Raw genomic sequence first — 24,457 nt, forward strand, 5'->3', positions numbered from 1 at the left:
TCATTGTTAAAGCCAGTTTGGTTTGGGTTTCTTTTTCATCTGCTCATCCTGCAAGGCCCTCCTTAATTTCCACTCCCTGAAGGGCCTTCCCTAACCAATCTTTCCTGCTCTTAACTTGTCTCATAAAAGAGTCTTTCCTGAACATGTCTTTCCTTACAATGTGTAATGTTCTTGGAACAAGCACATACTGCAAAGTAAACAGAGTTTCAATCATGATTCAGCTGCTCACAAGCTGTGCAATCTTAGGCAAGGTGCTTAAAACATGGGTCTCAGTTTCCTCTTTCTTGAAATGGAATAAAACTCTTTCCCCTCCCTAGAGAAACAAATGAGACAACAGGACAGCCCCTGCTTTGTGAACAGCAGAGCACCCTTCTTGGAAAGGGACCCCTGAGGTTGACTCCCAAGTACGCCAAGAACTCGATGCCCTACACATCGTGACATTAAGTCAATAATTTTGTGCATGCTGAGTGAATGACTGTGTCCCTCCCCCAGCTCCAGGTCAGAGCCCAGGAATATTAGCGGAGCCAAGTCGACCCAGCATGTAAAGCATCTGCCCACAATGCACTTGGCTCCCAGCCAGGCTCCTAGCCCTGGCGGCTGCAGGAATTCATCAGCATACCCAGAACCCCCCTCCAACTCAGCACCAACTCTAAAGGCAATTCAAGCTCCAGGCAGCCTGTGTCGTTATTATGTAAACTGCGGCCAGTGACAAACACACTGAGCCGAGGACGAAGTGATAACAGAATATTTTAGTAGCCCAGAAAATAATGGAATATTTTATTAAGCAGGATGGAAGAGAGGCTATACTCTTCCTGTCTCAGTGTCAAGCAGGGGGAGAGCGAATAAGCAAAGCACCATGTAGCTATCAAAGAGCAGCCCAGCCTAAAGAACAGAGAAGGCCCACCCAACTATCTGCTTTATCAACCCCCAAAGGCAAAATCTTCGAGCCCTCCATGTATCACTCAGTCCCCAGCGATTGTTACCTGCCCTTTGCTAGCTCTACCCCAAAGGACTCCCAGAGAGCAGGGTCGAAGCCTCTGACTGCTTCCCTGCATGTTCGCAGTATCAGATATGAGGTTGGTGGAAGAGGAGGTTGAAAGAAATGTTTACATTAAAAATTGCAGTTACTCTTACATGTCAGTTTATCTGTAGGCTAAGTCACCATAAAACTACAGACATCAATCTTTGGATGAAGGTTTATCTTTCTTCATTTTTATCTCTGACGATGCTAGTTTGCATTAGCCTGTCTTATAAGCTACCTGAAATTCATCTGGAGCAAAGTGTTTAATAAATGAGAGAAAGAGAGAGAGAGAGGGAGGGTGGGAGAGAGATATGGACCGATAGATGGATAGATAGATCAATAGATAGATAGATGATTGATAGATAAATGATAGATAGATAGACGATGGGCTTTATCCTCATAAAATCTAGGATTATTTCCAAGTACATCTGGGATACACAGACAGGTTCTGTGTATCCCTGTCAGATGATTCCACTTGAGGATACTTACTATTCAAAAAACTCATCTCTTTATAAATTACCCATCAATCAGTACTAGCCTCTTTTGGTACTCTATCTGGTCATTCCATGCAGGACCTAGCATATCAACCTGAGCTCACCCCAAAAGTACACATTTTAGTACTAATATTCAATCAACATGCATCTATTGAGTATCCACTCTGATCCACACACCGAACTGAATGAGGCACAGTCCCTCATTTTTTCAAGCCAATCTAATTATTATCTTCAGAGTTATACTACAATTGCTAACAAATTCCAGCACAGTAGGACACTCACTTTCCCCACTGTCATTTCCTAGTCCCTTATTCCTATCCCTTGCCTGGACATCCCCTCGCCCCCAAGACAGCCAACGCAGTAGCCACTGGAAATTGGGAAGCTGCAAAGAACATCTGGGATACCAAGGGAATGTGTTTGTCTCAGCCCAGCTCAAAATAGTATCTGACAAGCCTGAATCACACAAGTTCTGAAAAACTCACAAGAAATAACCCAAGAAATCTATAGCTGCCTCCTCTAATTTCACTCCCTGTCTGGCTGCTTATTGACTTCTGCAGCCTGAATTGACAACGTGCAACTCTGCTTGTCTGCCTGCTCCCATGCAGTGGTAACTAAAAAGCAAAAGAAAAGAAAAGGAAAACAGGGAAGATCACAGCTATAACCCATGCCAAAGATCCTGCTCTAGAACCAGACACCCGCCTAAAGGCAAAATTTCCAAGAAAAATGGGGGACTGACTAGGGAGAAAACATCTGAGCCCCCCTCCCTTTCTTTCATTCATGCCCCTACATCTCCACCCAGGGCCACATAGTTCATCTGGCTGCTTCCAGCCTCTGCTCCACATTTAAGCTTTCAAATACGACTTTTGCACCAATAAAATATGTCTTACATAAGAAAAGGGGGTACAGCCAACCCCCACCGCAGCTCACATACCTTTTTTTCAAAGGTGACCTGGAAGACTTACCTGGCAAGCTGGAGTTAATTTCACTGCAGAAATGGAAGTGCAGGTGCATATCTCGGGGAAAGCACAACCTCAGGGAGCAGAAGCAGCGAAGGCAGGGACCACCTCATTCCCTAAGCTCTCCAGTCCTGTGTCTCTCCCGGAGCAATTGATAATCTAACACCTACCACAGTGTGCAGGAAGCTGCTTTCCTAACACCGCCCTCGGTGTTCACGATTTTGCAACTCTCTCACCCTTCAGATCTAAGTGCAGCGCTGGCAATTAGAAACCTGCACACATCTGGGGCCTGGGACAGGGTGCTTTGTGCATACATTGGGAGCTTCAGCCAGCAAAGGGAACTCTGGGCAGCCTTGTCCTCTCCCAGGGGACGTATCTGAATCTGCAGATTGTGTCATGCCAAACCTCCCTCTTGTTTGCTGTGAATCACCGATTTAGGAAGTCACATGGACCCAAGATTCCCAGAATGCGAGCTCTGTGCAGGGAAATAGCAGGGGTATCTACTCTCCTATTAGCCACAACCTTGAAATGACTACTTAGATCAGAGTGGGTAAACATTGGTTGTTTTTGTCAATAATTTGTATTAGTTATCTAGCACAACTAGAGTGGGTACTATGAAGCTGAGTTCCTATTGCAATGAAAAAAGAAGGCAGAGCAAAAGCCAGCATTCTTTCTACTGCAAACAGTTCCCTTCCTTCCTTATTGGCTACTTCGGGGTTTCAAGGCAGCTGCAAACATTTGGTATACTCTGGAATAAATGCAAGGGTCTTGAAATGCTCTTGTTGTAGATCTATGACATGGGTCATTTAGCAATCCTAAATCCCTGACCAAATCCCAGGGTTAGCTGAACTACCCAACCATATTTTGGATTGAGTCTGGCATTTCTCTGCTTCTGACTTATATAAGAGGCACAAGTTAGGGGGTCAGATACTATATAGTTTTGTCATCTTGTGATGCTCACAAATAAAGACTCAGTTATTAACCAAACCTTTCACAGGGAAGAGCATCCTTTTTATTACTTCTTGCTAATAGTGTTAATAATATTAATAACAGAAGTAGTTAGCCTTTATTATGTTGTAAGTACAGTTCATGGCACTTTTCATGTATTATCTCATTCAGTACCCCCATAATTTTATGAGATATATGTGATTGGTATTCTCCCCATTTTAGAAATGAGGATATCTGGTGTTGGAGATGATAAGTAACTTGCCCACAGTCACATGACTAAGGGCAGTTTCAAGATTGGGATCCAGACCCATCTAACTTTAGAACAAGTAACTTCAACTACTCTGCTCTACCATATGAAACAGGTGCTCAGAAGACATCCTACTAGTAAATCATTTCTATCTTTCGTACTTGAAATCCATGACATTTATGTGTCTCACTGTCAGGTTACTCTTTTGCTATATAAAAGGGTTTGCTATATAAAAGGGTTTGCATCATGTGCTCAGGATCTCAGAAAGAATGAGCAAATTTCTTAAAAGGACAAACTGCTTTAAAGCCCTTGGGCAGTGCCTACTTGCTTAAGATTCGTGTAAATATGTATTTTCTAAGAATTATTATATATTCAATAATAAAGACTGATAAATCCACTCAATAAATCATTATTTTCATTCCTGAATGTTCTTGAATGTGATTTTTAAAATTCTAAGTAATTGCTTATTCTAACTTTTCACTACTTTAGATTTTTCTTGTTATCAAATGATGAAAGTGTGCTTGTAGACCTTTTCTTCATAGATTCTAGCTTATTAATACAATATCCTCAGGGCAGATAGAAAATGCTATTTCCTTCATCATATCAATATTCAGAAGAACACACACAGACCCTAAGCAGGTCAGTAGCACATGGCACATGATGTACAATGTGCAATAAAAAACCTCATTCAGAACAGTTCATCATCCATTCAGTGATTCATCACTCACTGTGTTCAATGACACTGAAAGAGAATTTTAAAGAGTACAACAACTCACTCTTTAAAGTTGTGTGGAATCCAATAAATCTAGGATCAAATCCAGGCTTCGTAACTTACTCTTTTGATCTGGTCAAGCATTAAAACTTACCAAAACTAGTTACTTATGAACTAATGAATGTATTCCTGTCACAGATTGCCTTTGGACTGTGCTGATTAAGTCAGCAGGTTCGATCAAAGGTAAATGTGACTTACAGATTTAATCCTCATATGGACCTGTTAGTTTCATCCAAGTTAGAAAATGGTCCATGCTATTTGTGCAAGCAAAGGGGTACAATGTCTGGCTTTTATCAAAAATATCTGAGGGCAGATACAGAGGAAACTGGAGATGGTGAGGATGAATCAGGATAATCCATCACTGCTAATCACAGAGCAACCCAACATATGCGCCCAGCTCAGTAGTTGTTCAGCGATTTCCTTAAATGTGGTGGAAAGAGTATCTCACTTTGAAAACAGAGACCAACATTTGTATACTAGATCCATAACTTGGGGGATTCTGGGGGTTAATTAAATAGTGCCTATAAGGCATCATGCACAGACCAGGGAATGAGTAAGTGAAATGCCTTCAGGACCCTTTGCCAGCTCACTGGAATCCACACCCTTTGAGGATCCTTAGGTCCGTATGCCTTTTCCAATGTCTGAAATCCCATGAAACAAACTAAATACTTGAGGGTTAATAGGCTGATGACTAGGTAAATTTCTATACAAGATTCCCATAAAGCTCAAGATGGGAAAACTGTAGCCTATCAAGTATTAAGAAGTGGGTGGGTGGGGGGGGACGTCAAATGCTAAAAACACAACCAGTAAAAATACCATCAGAAAAAGATAGCTCAAACTTTCTTTAGAGGTCACTAAAAATTTCAGACTAATCTTTCTGCCTTTTACCTACTGCATTAGGAATGTAATGGATGTAGGGAATAACTACTACTTCTTGGCTCCAAGGTCAACTCATAATAAGAGACTGCTATATCTTTTCTGTTTCTGAGAAAAATTCTCTTCAAGTAGAAAAATGTCTTTTCTGCCATTGCTGCATCATCCCCTTTCAATATTCCCAGTAGAATAGAGTAAAATGTTTTTCAGTTATTTCTCTGGAAAAAAAAATGAGGGGGAAGGAAAAGAGCAAAACTCAAATAGCCTATCACTTATTTTATTTTCTGTTCCTTATACTTTAAAAGTAAATAACAATGAATGCAGTATAGATGAAAGGTTCCAGAAAAATTCTCCTAGTTGAAATTAATTCCAGTTTCCATTGGAACTATTGGCATATTGAGGGAAGAATCTCTATTATGCTTTTCATTTTTCCCGAGGACTTGTTCTACTGCTCCATGAACAGGGCAACTCAGTGGCTACAGGTAACAATGACACAAGTAATTGAGAAACATGACAGTGCTGTGGACTTTCCAAGGAGCCAGCCAGACTAAGGGATGGCTAGAGTGATAACTAATACAAATTATTGACAAAAACAACCAATGTTTACCCAGATATTAAGGTCCAGCTAAGCTTGGGTTCACAATGCATCATTAAAAGTTCAGTGTGAGCCTGGCCAGGGTGGCTTAGTGGTTGAGCGTTGACCTATGAATCAGGAGATCCTGGTTCAATTCCCAGTCAGGGCACATGCCCAGGTTGCGGGCTTGATCCCTAGTGTGGGGCATGCAGGAGGCAGCAAATCAATGATTGGCTCTCATCATTTAAGTTTCTATCTCTCCCTTTCCCTTCCTCTTTGAAATCAATAAATATATATATATATATATATATATATATATATATATATATATATATATATATATATTTTTTTTTTTTTTTAATTTGAGTGTGATAGGGTAGGGAAGAGTCATTGGAGACTGGTACCAGAATAAGTGGAAGCAGAGGAAAAGTTCCAGGCCATTCGAAGCAATAAGACAAAGACATGGAAAATTCTCATCCACTGAGCCAGAGAACTTTGCGAAGTTCTCTCATCCACTACCTCGGACAGCCCCCTGGGAGCCTTACCCTGAGTTCCCAAATGTCAGCCTATAATTGACCATCAAATGATCCATCAATTACCATAAATTTATCAAGGGCATTGGTGTTTTCGAAACAAATGCACAGACTTCCACTTCAGAAAGGACTGAGTAGACATATTTGTTCTCATTCGTCTAGTAAGTACAATTAAAAAGATTTTATATAAAAAAAAACTGAAAAGACCCTCAAAAGTAGAGAGAGGTTGACTGACTAGGGACCTCAAAATCTAAAACAAATGACTTAGCAATGAGTTTCCTAGGGGTTTTTTTGTTTGTTTGTTTGTTTTTCATCTAACTCAGACTAGATACTGGAGAAACTGGATGTGGAAAAACCATAGAGTGCAAATTAAAAGAAGCCCCATTGCCCTGGCTAGCATGGCTCAGTGGTTAGAGTGCTGCCCCACAATGAAAGATTGTGAGTTAAATTCCCAGCAAGGGTGCAAAGGGTGCATGTAGGAGGCAACAAATCCATGTTTTTCTTTCACACCCATGTCTTTCTTTCTCTCTCTCTCTCTCTCTCTCTCTTCCCCCCCTTCTCTTTCTCTCTCTTCCCCCCACCTCTTTCCTTTTCTCCATTCCACTCTCTCTAAAATCAATGGAAAACTATATTTGGGTGAGGATTAACAAAGAAAAAAAGCACCATCAAAAGCCTATCTTTAGCCAAAAGAAATCAGGAAACGGCGAGGAAGATAGAAAACTTTTTAAAAAATTATTTTCAGTTACAGTTAATATACAATATTATATTAGTTTCAGGTATATAACAGACTGATTAGACATTTATATAGTAACTAGTGTCCCGGTGGACAGATTTGTGTACATTAAAAAGAAATTAATTTGAAGAAATATTTTAATATCACTATACACCCTTTTTCTATAATAGAAGTGTCAACCAAATTCACTATTGACAATGACAGATTGAAACACACATGTGCAATTGGCACCAGCGAGAGCTTTATATGTATCGTGCATGTGCAAGTTAACTTAGCCTTTTATATATATATATATATATATATATAGAATAAACTTGCTTAATTAGACCTGCTTTCTGATGGTGCTAAATTTTTTCCAGCCCAGTGAAGCACCCCAACTTCTCTTTCAGGTAATTGTCAGCAACACAGCAGTAAATATCAACATGAAGCAGATTGTTATTATAGACTAGGGGCCCAGTGCATGAATTCGTGCACCTTGAAAGGAACTGTGGGCCACGAGGTTGCAGTAGGTACAGGGGCCCATTCTCTGTGCCCCTGCCTGGCCCCCGGTCCTCTGTCTGCCGGCAGCCCCTCTCCCGCCACTGCCACTCCCATGCGCTGACAGCGTGGAGTGACTGGGGCTGGCGCCAGCAGCGGGTACAAATGGGGCCAGCACCATCAGAGGGTATGAGCGGTGGCTGCTGCCCTGATTACCCCTTAGGAGCAGGAAAATGTGGAGAAGCCCTCAGGGGTGATCAGAGCTGGCAGCCATCACTTGCACCTGCTGATGGCACCAAGCGATCGGGACCGACGCCAGGCCCTGGCAGCGGGTGTGAGCATCAGGCGGGACCATGGTGTGCGAGAGCAAAGAATTTTCAATAACCACCAGAGGCTTGTCCCGATGGCAGTGACCAGCACCTGCTTGATTTGGTGCCCCCGCTCAGCTGCTCCTCCATCCCACCACTGCCAATGCTCACCATGTTCCGCGCACACCCCCTGGTGGCCAACACACGTCATAGTGACTGGTTGTTTGGTTGTTTAGTTGTTTCGGTTGTTCCGCTGTTCAGTCTATTTGCATATTAGCCTTTTATTACATAGGATCACGCAGGGAGAACAAAGGGTAAAATATTTAACTGTAGCAGTGTTTGACAATATTCTGTGCAGTGAGAAAACCTGAAGCCATTTTCAAGTCCCACCATTTCTTACTTCTTTTCAGTCGGGCCAAGTTTCTAAACTTTCTAAATCTCTGTTTTCTGGCTAATGAAAAGAAAATAGGATTCTACCAAGTCTCCTATCTACCTACTCCAGGACTTCTGTGAGGATCAAATGAGATGAGGCACGGGAAAGTGCTTCAAAAACATTTGGTTAAACTGTAAAATGTTTGCACCTGGCTATAAAGCAAGTCAGGTTCCTGGGCTGAAGAAACTCCAAGGAGGCTAGTTGCTAGGGAGAGGAAGCAGGTCATTGCTACGTGATGTCATTACCCAGCACCCACAGCTACTATTTCTGGGCTGGGCTGGGCTGTGGGCTACATTTTGCGCATGGGGTCTTGGCAGCATTGGCTGCAATTTGGTGGGATGTTCCTCCAGGATGGTGGCAGGGCCTGTGTCCCACTTGGGAAAAGCCGAGTGTTGGTTTGTTGGCACCAGGTCCGCAGTGCCATTTCTTTTTAAATGGCCATGTGTGTCTGCCCCATGGTGGTCAGTGTGCATCATAGCTAACAGTTCAATGAACAGACACTTAGCCTTTTATATATATAGATACACCACAGAGAAAAAGTGTGCTTCCACTCCTGACCAGATCAGCAAAGATCTCGTGGAGACCATAAATCTCCATCCTTGCCAGACTATAATGAGGCATTCTAACTTCCCACCTGTGTTGTATCAGAGACAGCCAAGTGGGAGCCAAGATTTTCATAACTGCCATGCAATACCAAATAAACCATGCATGGTGTTAATTGAGACCACATGGGGAGCTTGGATTATTTTTTTTTCTCCCACTTGGCAGTAACAAGGTACCACCCTCCATCCCTCTGATTTTTTGTCAGAGACCTTTTACCACCACCTAGCAGTAACAAGGCAACCCCATCCACTACCATCTCACACTACCAGTGGAGGCCACATAGGGAGCAGTAACAAGGCATCCCTATGACTCCCAGACAAAGAGGTATCAGTGGGAATTTAGAGGGGGGAGACAGGTCTCCAAACTCTGCCCAATAGTAAATAGACCCATACTCAGGTATTGATGTCAAGTAGGGAACCGAGGCTTCCACCTGAATCAGGCAGTGAGCAGTGGCTAACTCCACCTTTCCCAAACAAAAGTATCTGACAAAGCCAGGTAAACAGGAAGTTTAAATGACATCCAGAGTCTCATAACATACTAACCAAAATGTTCAGATTTTCATTGAAGATCAAGAGTCATAGCAAGAACCAAGATGACCTCAAACTGAATGAAAAGGGACATCAATAGATGCCAATAGTGAGATGGCAGAGATGTTAGAATTATCAGACAAAGATTTCAAAATGGCCATCATAAAAGTGCTTCAATGAGTAATTATAAACACACTTAAAATAAATTTAAAAATAGTCCCAGCAAAGAGATAAAAGAATCAGAAAATAAAGAGACAGCATAAATAAAATAAAATGGATACTTTAGAGCTGAAAAAAACAAAATAACCAAAAGAAAACCTAAAGGAACTACCTGTAGACTCCAAAATCATAAAAAGTAACACTACAAACAATTCTACCTACAACAATTTGGCCATTTAAATGAAATGGACCAATTCCTTGAAAAACACTGCCTACCACAAATCATCCATATGAAAGAGATAATTTAAATAGTCACTTAACTATTAACAAAATTGAATTCAGAATTTAAATATTTCCCAAAATTAAATCTTCAGGTTAAGATAGTTGTACTAGATAATTCTATAAAAAATTTAAAGAATTAAGAATAATTCTAGCCCTAACCGGTTTGGCTCAGTGGATAGAGCGTCGGCCTGCGGACTGAAGGGTCCCAGGTTTGATTCTGGTCAAGGGCATGTACCTTGGTTGCGGGCACATCCCCAGTGGGGGGTGTGCAGGAGGCAGCTGATCGATGTTTGTCTCTCATCGATGTTTCTAACTCTCTATCATTCTCCCTTCCTTTCTGTGAAAAATCAATTAAATATATTTTTTTAAAAAAAGAATAATTCTATAGAATAACCTACTGAAAACAGGAGGAGGGAACACTATAATGCATTATCTTAATTATTACCCTGATACCAGAATGAGACAAAGTACAAAAAGGAAAACTACAGGTCAATATTCTTCATGAATATAAACATAAAAAATTCTTTTTAAAATGTTAGCAAATAGAATTTAGCAATATACCCAAAGAATTTTACACTATGACCAACTGGGGCTTATCCCAAGGATGCAAGGTTGGTCAAAAATGTATCAGTGTAATCCACCATGTCCTCAGGCTAAAGAAAATCAACATGATAATACCGATTGATGCAGGAAAAGCATTTAACAAAAATTTACCAACTATTCATGAGGAAAAAAATGTGTCAGAAAAAATAAGAATAAAAAGAAACTTTCTTATCTTGATAAAAAGCATCTAATAAATAAATAAATAATTTACAATGGCAGATGACTGAATTCTTTCCTCTTAATATCAGGAGCAAGGCAAAGATATCTCACATTCTTATGCAACATAGTGCTGGAAGTTCTATCCAGTGAAATAAACCAATAAAATAAAACAAATTGCATACAGAATTGAAGCAAGAAATAAAACTGTACCTAGTTGCAGATGCATAATTTTCTATCTATAAAATCCTAAGAAACACACACACATACACACACCTAGAACTAATGTCTGACTTCAGCAAGATCACAGGACAAAAGATAAACCCATAATCTATTGTATTACCATATACTAAAAATAAATGTGTGGGTGCCAAAATTAAAAATATAACACTTAACAATTGCTCAGAAAAAAATAAGTACTTAGATATAAATCTAACAGGACTTGTATGTTGAAAACTATATAATGCTGATTTTAAAAATCAGTTTTTACTAAATTAAAAGATATATCATGTTTGTGAATTGGGAAACATAACATAGTAAATGTTCCAAATTAATATGTAGGTTTAACATGAATTCTGTCAAAATCTCAGCAAGAATTTTTGTAGATATAGCCAAGATTATTTTTAATTTTATATGGAAAGGAAAGGGAGCTAGGATAGCTAAAACAATACTGAGAAAGAAAAATGAAGCAGGAGGAGTTAATCTACCCAATTTCAAAACTTATATAACTATAGTAATCAAGATTTTAGGGTACTGGTGGTGGGATAGACATACAGACCAATGGAACACAATTAACAACCCATAAATAGACCTACAAAATATTCTAATGGGTTTTTTCTTTTGACAAGGGTACAAAAGCAATTCAATGAAGGAAAAATAGTTTTTTCAACAAAGGTGCTAGAACAAATGTATATCTGTAAGCGCAAGCAAAAACTGAGCCTCTACTTAAGTCTCATACTTCATACAAAATTATCTCAAAACTAGAGGCCCAGTGCATGAAATTCATGCATGGGTAGGGTCCCTAGGCCAGGCCGGTGATCAGGGCCGATCAGGTTCCCAGCCTCCCGCCTCCTCCTTCCCTCACTCTCTCAGCACCCCACTGCCACTGCTTGATGCCTGCCATGTTCCATGCTGCCCCCTGGTGATCAGCAGGCGTCATAGCAAGCAATCAAACTCCCTTTCTCCCAGTTGAACTCCTGAGGAGACACTTTGCATATTAGCTTTTTATGTATATAGATAGATGGATCACAGACTTAAAAGTACAGTAGTCACCCCTTATCCATAGGGGGATACATTTCAAGACCCCCAGTGGATGCTCAAATTGCAAACAGTACCAAACCCTTTGTATATGTCTTCTGTTCATGTCTTCCAGCCACAAATTTAATGCCTTTTCCATCTTAAGTACTTTATCACAAACTGTGGTGGTAACTTTTGCAGTTTGAGGTGCAAACAGCAAAACTAGCATGGATTTCTTTTCCCTTCCTCACTGATTTCACAGACAGAAGATTCATTCATACTGTAGATCTTAGCAACCTCACCATATGATTTTTTTTCTCTTTCCTTGTTAAGTCAGGAACTTTTATTTTTTCACTTAAAAGAAATACTTTATGGCTTCTCTTTGGCATATCTGAATTACCACCATCACTACTCTTGTGCTATGGAACCATTATTAAGTAAAATGAGGGTTACTTGAATACAAGCACTGCAATACCAAGACAGTAGATTTGATAACCACATTGGCTACTAAGTGACTAAGGGGCAGGGAACATATGTAAACAGCATGGAAATGCTGGACAAAGGGATGATTCATGGCCTGAATAGGATGAAGCAAAAACACACAAGATTTCCATCACACTACTCAGAATGGCATGCAATTTAAAATTTATGAATTATTTATTTCTAGAATTTTCCATTTAATATTTTTATACTGTAGTTGATCACAGGTAACTGAAACCATGGGAAAACAAAACCACATATAACAGGGGACTACTTTAAAATATAAAAGTATAACCCCACGAGGAATGAAGGGTAGGTATTATCAAGCCCTTTATGGAGAGAAGACGTTCCAAGAGACTAAGTCATTTACTTAAGGTCACTGCAAGGTCGTGTGAGGTCTTCCAGCTGAATTTTTTTCCTATTAGAAAGTCAAGATCATCTTCTGTCCTATAACCTCACTCCTAGCATAACTTCACAAGAAATTCATGAAGCTAACCCCAATGGAATCAGCTAATTGTTTGATGAGAATAAATGACATTCTCCAAACTAAGAAAATTATTTCTTTTAGTATTGGCATTTATTATACATAAAGGACTGCATTGGTACTGAGATCTGGAGTGAGCATGGCAAAGAACTCCCAAAATGAGATAAGGTATAATCCATTCACCATGGCTAAGGGGTGTAGCAAATACAGCACTGTTTTTATTTTTATTATTTTTAATCCTCACCCAATGATATTTTTTTCATTGTTTTTTTAGAGAGAATGGGAGAGAGAGGGAAAGACAGAGAGAAATATCGATGTGAGAGAAACATATTGATTGGTTGCCTCCTGCACGAACCCTGACCAGGTCCCGGGCTGGGGAGGAGCCTGCAACTGAGGTACGAGCCCCTGACCAAAATTAAACCTGGTAAGCTTCGGTTTGCAAGCTGATGCTCTATCCACTGAGCCAGACTGGCTAGGGCAGCACTGTTTTTAGAATCCAAAGTCCAGGATTCAAGTTCTGGCTCTGCCACATATTATCTTTGTGACATTGGTCACTTCCATAGTCTAGCCCAGTGGTAGGCAAACCCATTAGTCAACAGAGCCAAATATCAACAGTACAACGATTGAAATTTCTTTTGAGAGCCACATTTTTTAAACTTAAACTTCTTCTAACGCCAGTTCTTCAAAATAGACTCGCCCAGGCTGTGGTATTTTGTGGAAGAGCCACACTCAAGGGGCCAAAGAGCCGCATGTGGCTCACGAGCCACAGTTTGCCGATCACGGAACTAGCCTTTAGTGTGTTCATGCGTAAAATGAGGATAGCCATTTCTACCTTGTAGGTGAGGATTGCATAAGACAAGCACAAATGTGTTTTGTAACTAAGCATAAGGCATTGTCATGCTAGGCAGAAACATGAGATCTGACATTACACTAACGGAAAAATAATATGACTTGTAGTTCCCTGGGTGAGGTACTCTAGGCTGCCCTCTCCCACCTTCCTATGCTTCCTTCTACCTACAGCCACAACCTTCATCACAGGGGCCACAAAGAAGCCAATTGCATGTGACTAGTTGGTGCTGGGTTTGAAGCAATGACCACTGAGACCATGGAACAACTGTGGAAAGCCAATCCTAAAAATTATTTTTCTTTGCCTTTATCTACCTTCTTTTAATCTATAGCAAAAAGATAAAGAGGGAAAAAAAGGCAGTTTCAAGGCAAAACACCCAATTAACTCTGAAAATCCAATATCATAAACTGAATACAGATCTGACTACTGTAACTATTTCTTTTTACCCCATCTAGCTATCCATCTATTATTTTCTCATCTCTATTTAAGGACAGTCAGATACTGAAAATGAGCCCTTTTTTCTCTTTACTTTGCTGATGAAGTTAAGCCTAATTACCTTAGAATTCTCTATAAAGGAGAAAAATAAATAAAATGCAGAGGAATTTTCTTCATTTGTTCTCCCTCCACCTTGATTTTCACAGGAGCTAAAGGTCCAGGTGGGTTTTAATGATTGTCACAGATAGTCCTGAAGACTTATCCTTGACCTTGGGATCTCACAGCATTTATCAAGTTCTCCATGTGGGTGTCATTAGGCCAAGACTACAGTAAATGGAAGGGACGAAGAGTATTGGACCTTCTAGGTCTTACAAGACATTTTAGGATATAGTACCAAGAAATAAGGAGATTGCTTCTTAGATATCTAAGTTGAATCTGCCACTGATCTAGACATCTGCAGCAAGCCAGACATTAGTATCCAAAATAGTGAGTCCTTTTCTGTGTGGTAACCAGAACAGCCACCAGCCGCCTCATCCACAGAATTTTCCCCAATCACTGGTCTTCTGTCCCTGGAGGAATAAGGCACATTCACCATAAGAAGAGGTAAGAGGAAGTGTGGGTTCTTACATCTATTAACTGTGCTGGCTCATTGAGTTCAGAGTCAAAAAATGCTATTTTTTAGCACTATTAATTTCCATTTTTGTGCTGACTTGATAATCTTTTTAATTAACTTAATTACTTTTGAATGAAAATGTGTTAATTTTTAATAACTTTTATTATTAGAAAAGTTATATACAAGTGTTGCTTAAAGTTCATAAGTTAGAGACAAGGGAAAAAAATCAAAATTACCTTTAACCCCAATATCTAAAAGTGTCTCCTATTAGCATTTTGCTTTCATTCCCTTCCTTCTATTGTTTTTTGTTTGTTTGTTTGTTTGTTTTTCTGTGTGTGAGTGAAAATATAGTATATGTAAAGTATGGTGTTTTTTAGGGCGGAAGTCCAAATTTCTCTTCAGTTCTTTAGCAGATCCCTCCTGTCAGTACACATATGGGACAACCACTGGGTCATAAAATGTAACAAGTAAATACAATAAATATTGGGGCTTTCATAATGTTTTTCCCTGGTTTAAATTTTTTGAAAATGAAAGAAAATCAAGTTTAACTAAACTGCCTAATTTGCTAAGTGCTGAACCAAGAAACCAAAGTCTTACCCACCTCTCCAAGAGTAGGTGCTAACAAATATAGGTAAATATTAGCAGCATTCTAAATCCTGGACTTACTGAATCACCAAATGTTACATTTGAAAGAGACCTGAGCAGTTGCAGAATCCAGCAATTTTCAAATTGTGTTCCATGGAACTCTGGGGGATCCTTAAAGTAGCCCCAGGAGTTTTCAAGGCTTGGGGGGACAGTAGCAGGGTAGAGAAGTGGAGGATAGGGAATGAGGAGGCTGAGAAAAGTTCTCTCCATCCACCCTCACCCCTTACCCCAACCAGAGCAGGTTGACTTTTGCATGTTATATATCTTGGGTGTCAAGATGAAAATCTTTCTTTTTTTTTTTTTTTTTTTTTTGTTAATCCTCACGTGAGGGGTTTTTTTCCATTGGTATTTTTAAAGAGTGGAAGAAGGCGAGGGGGAGAGAGGGAAAGAGGGAGGGAGAGAGGGAAAGAGGGAGGTAGGGGAATGAGGGAGAGAGGGAGAGAGAAGGGAGAGAGAGAAATATAGATGTGAGAGAGACACATTGATTGGTTGCCCCCTGCACACTCTCCAAATGGGGCTGGGGATCCAACTTGCAATCAAGGTACATACCCTTGACTGGAAATCAAACCCTCCAGTGCATGGGACAACGCTCTAACCACTGAATGACATCAGCCAGGGCAAGATGAAATTTTATTTGATAAAGCTGATCAACTGTTTAAGAAAAAAAAAAGTTGAAAATTGCTGGTATGGTCCAGACCTTTGATGTTACAGATTAATAAACTGAGGGTCAGGAATATGAAATGACTTTCCATAGTCACACAGCTAATTAAAATATCAGAGCATAGTGGATATTTGTCATTTGAGGGAGGTGATTGTCGAACAGTCCATCCTGTCTCTATTTTGGTGGTGAGGAAAATCACCCCCCAAAAGAACTAATTCATTAGTTGCAGAGTCAGAAACAGAACTAAAAATACTTCTCACCTCAAAGTGAAGAGATTTAATAAACTTATTCCTCCTTCTGGATTTTATTTTATCTTGTAGATTAAAAGTTATCCCCTAAAAGATACTATTACACCTGCTGTAGAGACCTCATCAAGAAATCCTAAAAGTTCAATACCTAGATCCTCTATGATCAACTCATTCCTGTTTATCTAAAATTAGATTAGATAGACAGATATAATTAGATAGATAAATATGACAACAGCAGAGTCATTTGTTCTCCAGTGATTTCTCTACACTGATTTTAAACCACATGGAGCTTTTTCTAGTTCCCACAAAGGGCTTTCCACTGGGCATAAGGCTCACCACCAGGGCCACCTTGCCCCAACAGCTAACTACATTTCCCATTGCTCATGTTCACCCTGTTTCCATAACTAAATGAGCATGGCCGGAGGAGATTGTGAACAAACCTCGGCAGAGCAGCGTGATGAAGCAAAGACACCATGCCAGAAGTGGCCTCCAGTCACCCTCCGTTTGCTCCAAGCACAGATGTCTGCTCTCAGATACCAGACACCTGAGGGTGAAGCCTGGCCCCAGATTCACATGTAGGAGAGTTATCCAGGACAGAGTCTGGCACATGGCACCCTTTACTGGAAGGAATTTGATTAATCATTCTCATTACCTTTCAATTCTATGCACCTGAGCTCATTTTCCCTCTGCCCAGAACCAGCAGTCAGTGGCTTAAATGGTATGTGAACACCCGGATGGATCATGATTAGCAGATGGATAGGATCCTCCCATCCCCTTCTGCAGTATGCTCTTAGGTCAGAGAGGTCATCCAGACCTTGCAGCACCTCATCGAATCCCTCTCCATCCAGCCTCAAAGGCCCCAGAAGACAATGTCTCTATATGTATCCTGAGCACTGTTATCATAGAATTCTAGGTACAAATTGGAAAAAAGGAGAGGGAATGGCACCTACCCAGAGGCAAATTTCTCCTTACTAGGAAAAAGAACCAATAAGCATGACCACATGCCAATAGAAAATGGTAGCAAGGGTCTGCTAGGCAAGCAATGTCCACTCCTGCTAGCATATGGGCATTTGGCCATTTCTCCTTGAATCTCCTATCTATTTATACATATTTCAGGCTGTTCCCAGGATTAACTATAACCACAGACTTTCCAACATTGACTTGTAAACCTTAAAAAGCTAGATCACACATGGCTCACTCTTGTTACAATATCACAGTTAAAGAAATACATTGATTAATGTCTTTCCCTAAAGTTCTGGAAAACAAAAAAGGTCCCCCAAATACAGGACAAACTGTATCACTAACAAATATCTTTTCTTTTTAAAATATTTGTATTGATTTCAGAGAGGAAGGAAGAGGGAGATAGAAATATCAATGATGAGAGAATCATTGATTGGTTGCCTCCTGCATGCCCCACACTGGGGATGGAGCCCACAACCTGGGCATGTGCCCTGATCAGGAATCGAACTGTGACCTCCTGGTTCATAGGTTAACACTCAACCACTGAGCCACGCTGGCCGGGCAAATATCCTCTTTTCTATCTACTTTTACATGTCTTTGGCTGTTCTGGTATTTCTATTACCAGTTCACCAATCTTTCCCTATATAGGTTACCCAATACTTTTCTTCACCCCCTCTCTTCTCTCACTGTGGTTAAGGGGTACAAAGTTAGTAAACAGACAATATGTAATGATTGGCCAATAGTAATTTTTAATTACATCTTTTTGAGCTAATTACACATTTACATGTGTGTTATAAACAATAATATGGAGCAATCCCAAGTGTCCTTTACTCAGTTTCCCACAAGAAGAAGGGTTTTTGTAGATTTGGGGGTATTTTCTACATAGACAATTATGTCAACTGCAAATAGGAACAGTTTGATTTCTTCCTTTCCAGTTTGCAGGCCTTTTAATTCCTTTCTTGCCTTATTCCATTGGCTAGACTTCCAGCACTATGTAAATAAAAGAAGTGAGAGCAGACATCTTGGCTTGTTCCTGATCTTGAATAAAGCATTCAGCTGTTCACCATTGAAATGTTAGCTTTAGATGTTTAGCAGAAGCTCTCTGTCCAGTTAAGGAAGTTCCCCTCTATTCCTATTTTTCTAATAGTCTTGATCATGAATGGGAGTTAAATTTTATCAAGTACTTTTTCTGCACCAATTGATATGATCATGTGATTTTTATCCTTTAGCCTGTTAATATAGATTACATTGGTTGATTTTCCAATATTAAATCAGCCTTGCATCCCTTGCTTCATACTATATAGTTATTTTTATATACTGCTGAATTGCTAACATTTAAAGATTTCTGTCTTCATAATCATGAAAAATATGATACTACATCATAAAATAAATTAGAAAGTGACCTTTCCTTTTCTATTTTCTGGAAGAGAATCTGTACAATTAGTATTAATGCTTCTGTTTGGTAGCATTCTCCAATGCAACCATTTAACCCTGAAGATTTCTTTTTGGGGAGTTTTTAAATTATGGATTAAATGTCCTTAATAGTTATGTCTATCCATATTATCTATTTCATATTGGCTAAGTTGTGGTAGATTGTGTTTGTCCAGAAAGTAGTCATATTTTCTAAGTTGTCAAATTTGTACGTGTAGGTTTGATTTGTACTATTTCCTTATTATCTGTTGTTGTCTATGGTGCCTGTACTGATATCCTCTATTTTATTTTTGATATAGATATAGACAAATTTGAGTCTTCTCTATTTTTTCTTTATCATCCAAGTGATAGGCTTGTTGATGTTATTGACATTTTCAAGGAACCATTTCTGATTTTTTTATTATTGATTTTCTAAATTGCTTTTTTGTTTTTAATTTTACAATTTTTGCTCTAATCTTTATTCTTTCCTTTCTTCTGCTTGTTTACTCAGCACTGCTTTGTCTGTGTCCCACAAATTTTGATGTATTCTATTTTTATTTCTATTCAGTTTAATGTACTAGTATTATTTGATTTCTTAAAACATCCTCTGAGTCATAGGTTATTTAGAAGTTTCTTGTTTAATTTACAAGTATTTGAAGAATTTCTCTTTCTGTTATTGATTTCTAGTTTGATTTCTAGTTTGATTCCATTTTGGTTGGAACACACTCTGTATGATTTCAATTATTTTAAATTTGCTGAGGTTTGTTTTATGGCCCCAGATGTAGTTTATCTTGGTATATGGTCTGTGGACACTTGAAAAATGTGCTCTCTGCTGTTGTTGGGTCCAGTTTTCTATAAATATCATGTAGATCCTGCTAGCTGATGGTGATGAGTTCTTCTATATTGTTATGAAATAAATTCTGTCCCCTCCCCCAAAATGTATATGTTCCAGTCATTACTTGTAAATGTAACTACATTTGGAAATAGGGCCTTTAAGAGGTAATTAAGATTAATAAAAGTCATAAGAGTGGGCCCTAATCCAATAGGATCAGTATCTTTATATGAGGAAAACACACTAGTGATGTGTGCACACACGGAAGAAAAGCCATGTGAGGACATAATGGGAAGGCAGCCACCTGCAAGACAAGGAGAGAGGCCTCAGGAGAAACAAAACCTGCTGACACCTTGATCTTTGACTTCCAGTCTCCAGAACTGTGAGAAAATAAGATTCTGTTGTTTAAGCCATCCAGTATGTGGTATTTTGTAGTGGAAGCGCCAGCAAATGAATACATATATCCTTGATGATTTCCTGTAAGGTTTGTCTATAAACTTGTTGAGAAGAGTGTAAAATCTCCAATTATAATTGTGGGTTTGTGTATTTCTTCTTTCAGTTCTGTCAGTTTTTGCTTTGCATATTTTGCCCCTCTGTTTTGTGGTACATACCCATTTAGTATTGCTGTCTTCTTTGTGCATTGATTCTTTCATTATTAAATAATGTCCCTCTTTGTCTCTGGTAATAGTTTTTGCTCTGAAATCTAGTTTATCTTATGTTCATAGAGTCACTCCTACTTTCTTTCCATTCATGTTGGCCTGATATATCTGTTGTCATCATTTTGCTTTCATTCTGCCTATGTTATTATATTGAAAATGAGTTTCTTGTAGATAGTATATAATTGAATCATATTTTAAGTCATCCTGCCAATCTCTGTCATTTAATTTGTGAAGTTAGACCATTTACATTTATTTACATTTAGTGTAATTATTGATACATTAAAGCTTAAGTCTATCATTTTATTGTTTTTCTGTGTTCTATTTCTGTTATCTATTTCCTGCCTTCATGTTGATTTGAACATTTTTTTAAATTATATTTTGATTTACCTATACAGTTTTGAAGTATATCTCTTTGTGTAGCTTTTTAAAGTGGTTGCTCTAAGTATTACATTACATATACATATCTTATCACAATCTACTAGTATCTTTATTTTACCAGTTCAAATGAAGTTTAGAAACCTTACCTTCCATTACCCATCCAGTTTATTATATAATTGTCTTAAACATTTATGGATTATATGACTGGACCGGAGCAGTTATTTATAAAAGGTTTCTGTCTTACTAAGCTTCCTCTTTCCTATTTCAGGGCTAGAGAGAGTACATTTTATTGGGGCTTTTTTGTCTATGCCCATTTGTGTTTCCAGCTTTTCAATTTCTTTAGCTCCAAGTCAGGAATACAGAAGGCAGAAGATAATGCAGACAACTCACCATAGTATATTTCTTTGGGTCCCAAGGTCCTTGGTTAATTTGCCCTTTTCTCTCCATCTTTCAAAGTTTTCTTATTTTTGATATGTAATATCCATGGTTTTTAGTTATACTTAATGGATAAAATAGGAACAACTTTGTCTACCCCATCTTCCTAAAAGTAGAGGTCCCTATGACAGTGTTTTTAAAATTAGAAAATCTCATATAAAAACAGATCTGTTACTGTTCTTGAAATATTGGGACATATGGCATTACTGGGTTTGCATTATGCATTCCAACAATATTCTCTAGCTGAGTAGGAGCTGACTTGTTTATTTGGTGTATGCCACAATTGAAGCCATAACTCTTCATGGCATTACACCCAAGTTGCATCACTAATTTGTCATCCTTAGCCTTTGTAAGAATTTGACTTTGCTACTTCCAATGATGCCTTCCTGGCTAAGCATACCCCTTTTCCTCTTGCCACTAATTCACACTTTCTCTCTTCAGCCTTTTAATTCTGTATCAAAAAATTCCTAAGAACTGATTTAGCAGAGATGATATTATCTTTAGGAGAATATGTGTGTATGAGTATAAGTTTATACATATACATATGTGTGTCAAGGAGGAAGGGAGAAGTTGAACAGGAGGAAAGCAGAATTTGCACAGAGATTGAAGTATGTAGATTTAACTTAAATCAAGGGAAGGGGGGAAAGCTATGAAAACCCATCCATTAGTAAATTCCTGTCACATCATTCCCACCTCAGAGCCATTATAATTGCTGTTTCTCCACGAATGTTCTTCCTCAAGACTACTACATATACTGGTACATTGCATTGTACTCAGGTCTCAGGTCAAATGCCACTCAGAGAGATCTTCCCTGACTATCTATTTAACATAGCCCTTCTCTATTTCCAACACTTTCTATCCTTCACAATATTTTTCACAGCACTTAAAATTACCTAAAAACACATGATATATTAATCTGTTTGCTTGTTTATTGTCCATATCTTTGATGACAAAGACTTTGCCTTATTTATCATTGTATCCCCACTTTCTGGCACATAATAGGAGCTTAATAGCCATGTAATGAATGGATGCATCATGTCCTGAAACATCTTAATTCTAACAAATTAGAAAGTGTCCAGCATAGGATGGTGAAACATATATAATCATGAAAATGCTGAACAACTGAGTGATCTGACATAGAAGATATTGCAAGATGGGATGATCACTCTCTTAAATATTTAAGGATTTTTTGATTGGAAGGGGAAGTAGATATTCACTGTGTCATTCACAAATGGCACCCTTATAGTCAACTTGCAAAGAGGCAAATTTGCCCAACTAAAAAAGAAGAATTTTCTAATAACTAGAAATTCTTAAACAGTGAAATACAGTGAGTTCCTACTCCCTGGAACTGGTTAAGCTGAACCAGATAACCATTTTAAGGGCCATTTGTAAAAGAAATCTGACCTCCATTTGGGCATTTTGACTGGGTAACTTCCAAAGCCCTTTCCAACCCCACAATTCTAACATTTGAGGGAGACAGAGCTGAGCTTTCACTTTTCACAACTCCCAGAGTCACCATATACAGTATCACTGAGGTTGAGGCTTAGTTTAAGATGATTAATTATAGGGAGCTTAGGAAATGTAAATCTATCAGAGAGGTTTAAGTCCCTGCTAGTATGAAATGTGAAATATTTTATTTTTACTTAAGAGTATGTTACAATTGCAACTCAGGAACAGCTTGATTTATTTAAAAACCAGGTTAGGAAACATTTTATAATTATTTTAAAAATAAAGATATTTTCTCAATATGGTCTAGACATTTAAATGACTAGTGTGTTTAAGACTGTTTCCTCATAGATACTATCACTTTGATTTGAGCAACTACTAATTGGTGGTGGCTATGATTATAGAATGGATCTCGAGTAAGCATCTTATAACATTATACTGGCACATTTGTATAGAAATCATGTTTTTCAGTAAACATGGATTTTTTTAAAGCATTAAAGATAATTATGAACTGTGTTACATGACATATTCTTTTCTGTTTGTTTGGTTTTTTTAATATATTTTATGGATTTTTTACAGAGAGAAAGGGAGAAGGATAGAGAGTTAGAAACATTGATGAGAGAGAAACATCCATCAGCTGCCTCCTGCACACTCCCCACTGGGGATATGCCCGCAACCAAGGTACATACCCTTGACCGGAATCGAACCTGGGACCTTTCAGTCCACAGGCCGATGCTCTATCCATTGAGCCAAACTGGTTAGGGCTACATGACATATTTTTAAGAACAATGTAGACAAGGTTTAAAGAACTACAAACTCCTAGTTATAATTTGATAAGCTTTCACTAACCCTTACTTTTAACAACCACTGATTAACAAAGCTTTCCAATTTTAAGCAGTTAACAACTGTAAAACTCATACCAAAGATTTCCTTACAGGCAAAGCTCCCCTTAGGAAATTTACTTCTGGCTCAACCTACAGCACTTCAGCAGTCACTTCTCTAACCTGTTATGTGATCAAAGACTCCAAGGTACTGATATCTAATACTTACAGTAATATTTTATAATTCTAATGCTCACTGTAGCTAAACATGATTCAATATGTGGGAAGCCTTGGAACCCAGTAGAGATCAATGTTTACCACTCCATTCTCATGCTTATGTGGGTTTCAACCTGTCCATCTTCTATTTTTCAAACAAACCATAAAAGCTCGACAACTCCATTCCTAACACTGAATAAAAGTAGGCACACCTTCAAAGCCAACATTTTAAAAAATAATACTGAAAATATTATTCTGGTAGGTCAAGTGAGCAGTCCCCTTCAGATCCAGCTAAAAGTCTGTAACATAGAGGTCCTTTTCCTCCCACAGTGATGATATAGAAAGGTGGGTGATGAGTTCTCCCATCTTCCTTCTGAATCCCATGTCAATGGTTCTTCCAGGAATTCAGGAGGGCTCCATGTCTTATGCAGATGGCACCTGTTACCCTCTTTCTCCTCTCATTTCCATCACACCACTGTTTCCTCCTTCCACTTCAACCCCCACATATCCTTCCTTTGCCATTAAATCACCCCATGGAGGGAAGAATGGGCACTTTTTTATCTCTGTTCCATCCAGAAGATACACAATAGATGTACTATCTCCATAATCAGCTGTGATTCCCAGGCATTGCAGAAAAGATACACAACCATATGGCTTTGTCCCTGTTTTACAGATTTCCGGTGAATGTTTATATATTTTAAACAAGCTGTTTAGCATTAAGCTCTCTCCACACAAGTGGGATATCTACTTATCAGAGCAAAAAGAGGACATTAAGGACCAAACAAAAGACCATTCCTGTGGGCTGCTGCTGTAGTGTATGTGACACCTACTTCATGGCTAAGTGCCTGAGGTTGCTGCACTCTCCCCATGTCAGCCCTCCTGCTGCCAACCTACTGACCTCAAACAAAACACATCTCCACTGTGGAAGGCTCCCTTTTCCTTTGGACTTGGC

The 24,457-nt window shown here is 38.9% G+C and overlaps 1 protein-coding gene across 18 annotated transcripts in view; it reads right to left on the reverse strand.

The window, feature by feature from the left end:
• The window catches only part of NRXN3 (neurexin 3), a 1,534,305-nt gene that overhangs the window by 1,325,341 nt on the left and 184,507 nt on the right, over positions 1 to 24,457 (reverse strand). Inside the window, exon 1 of one of the 18 annotated variants that reach the window (XM_080644115.1) lies at positions 2,478 to 2,615. The exons of the other annotated variants lie outside the window; for them this stretch is intronic. Coding sequence (XP_080500241.1) covers positions 2,478 to 2,526 — 49 coding nt within the window. The 5' untranslated portion in view covers positions 2,527 to 2,615. Of the gene's footprint in view, positions 1 to 2,477; positions 2,616 to 24,457 lie in introns of those variants that run through there. 18 annotated transcript variants of the gene reach the window in all.

Source organism: Plecotus auritus (genome assembly GCF_963455305.1).
Source record: "Plecotus auritus genome assembly, chromosome: 1".
Lineage (NCBI taxonomy): Eukaryota > Metazoa > Chordata > Mammalia > Chiroptera > Vespertilionidae > Plecotus > Plecotus auritus.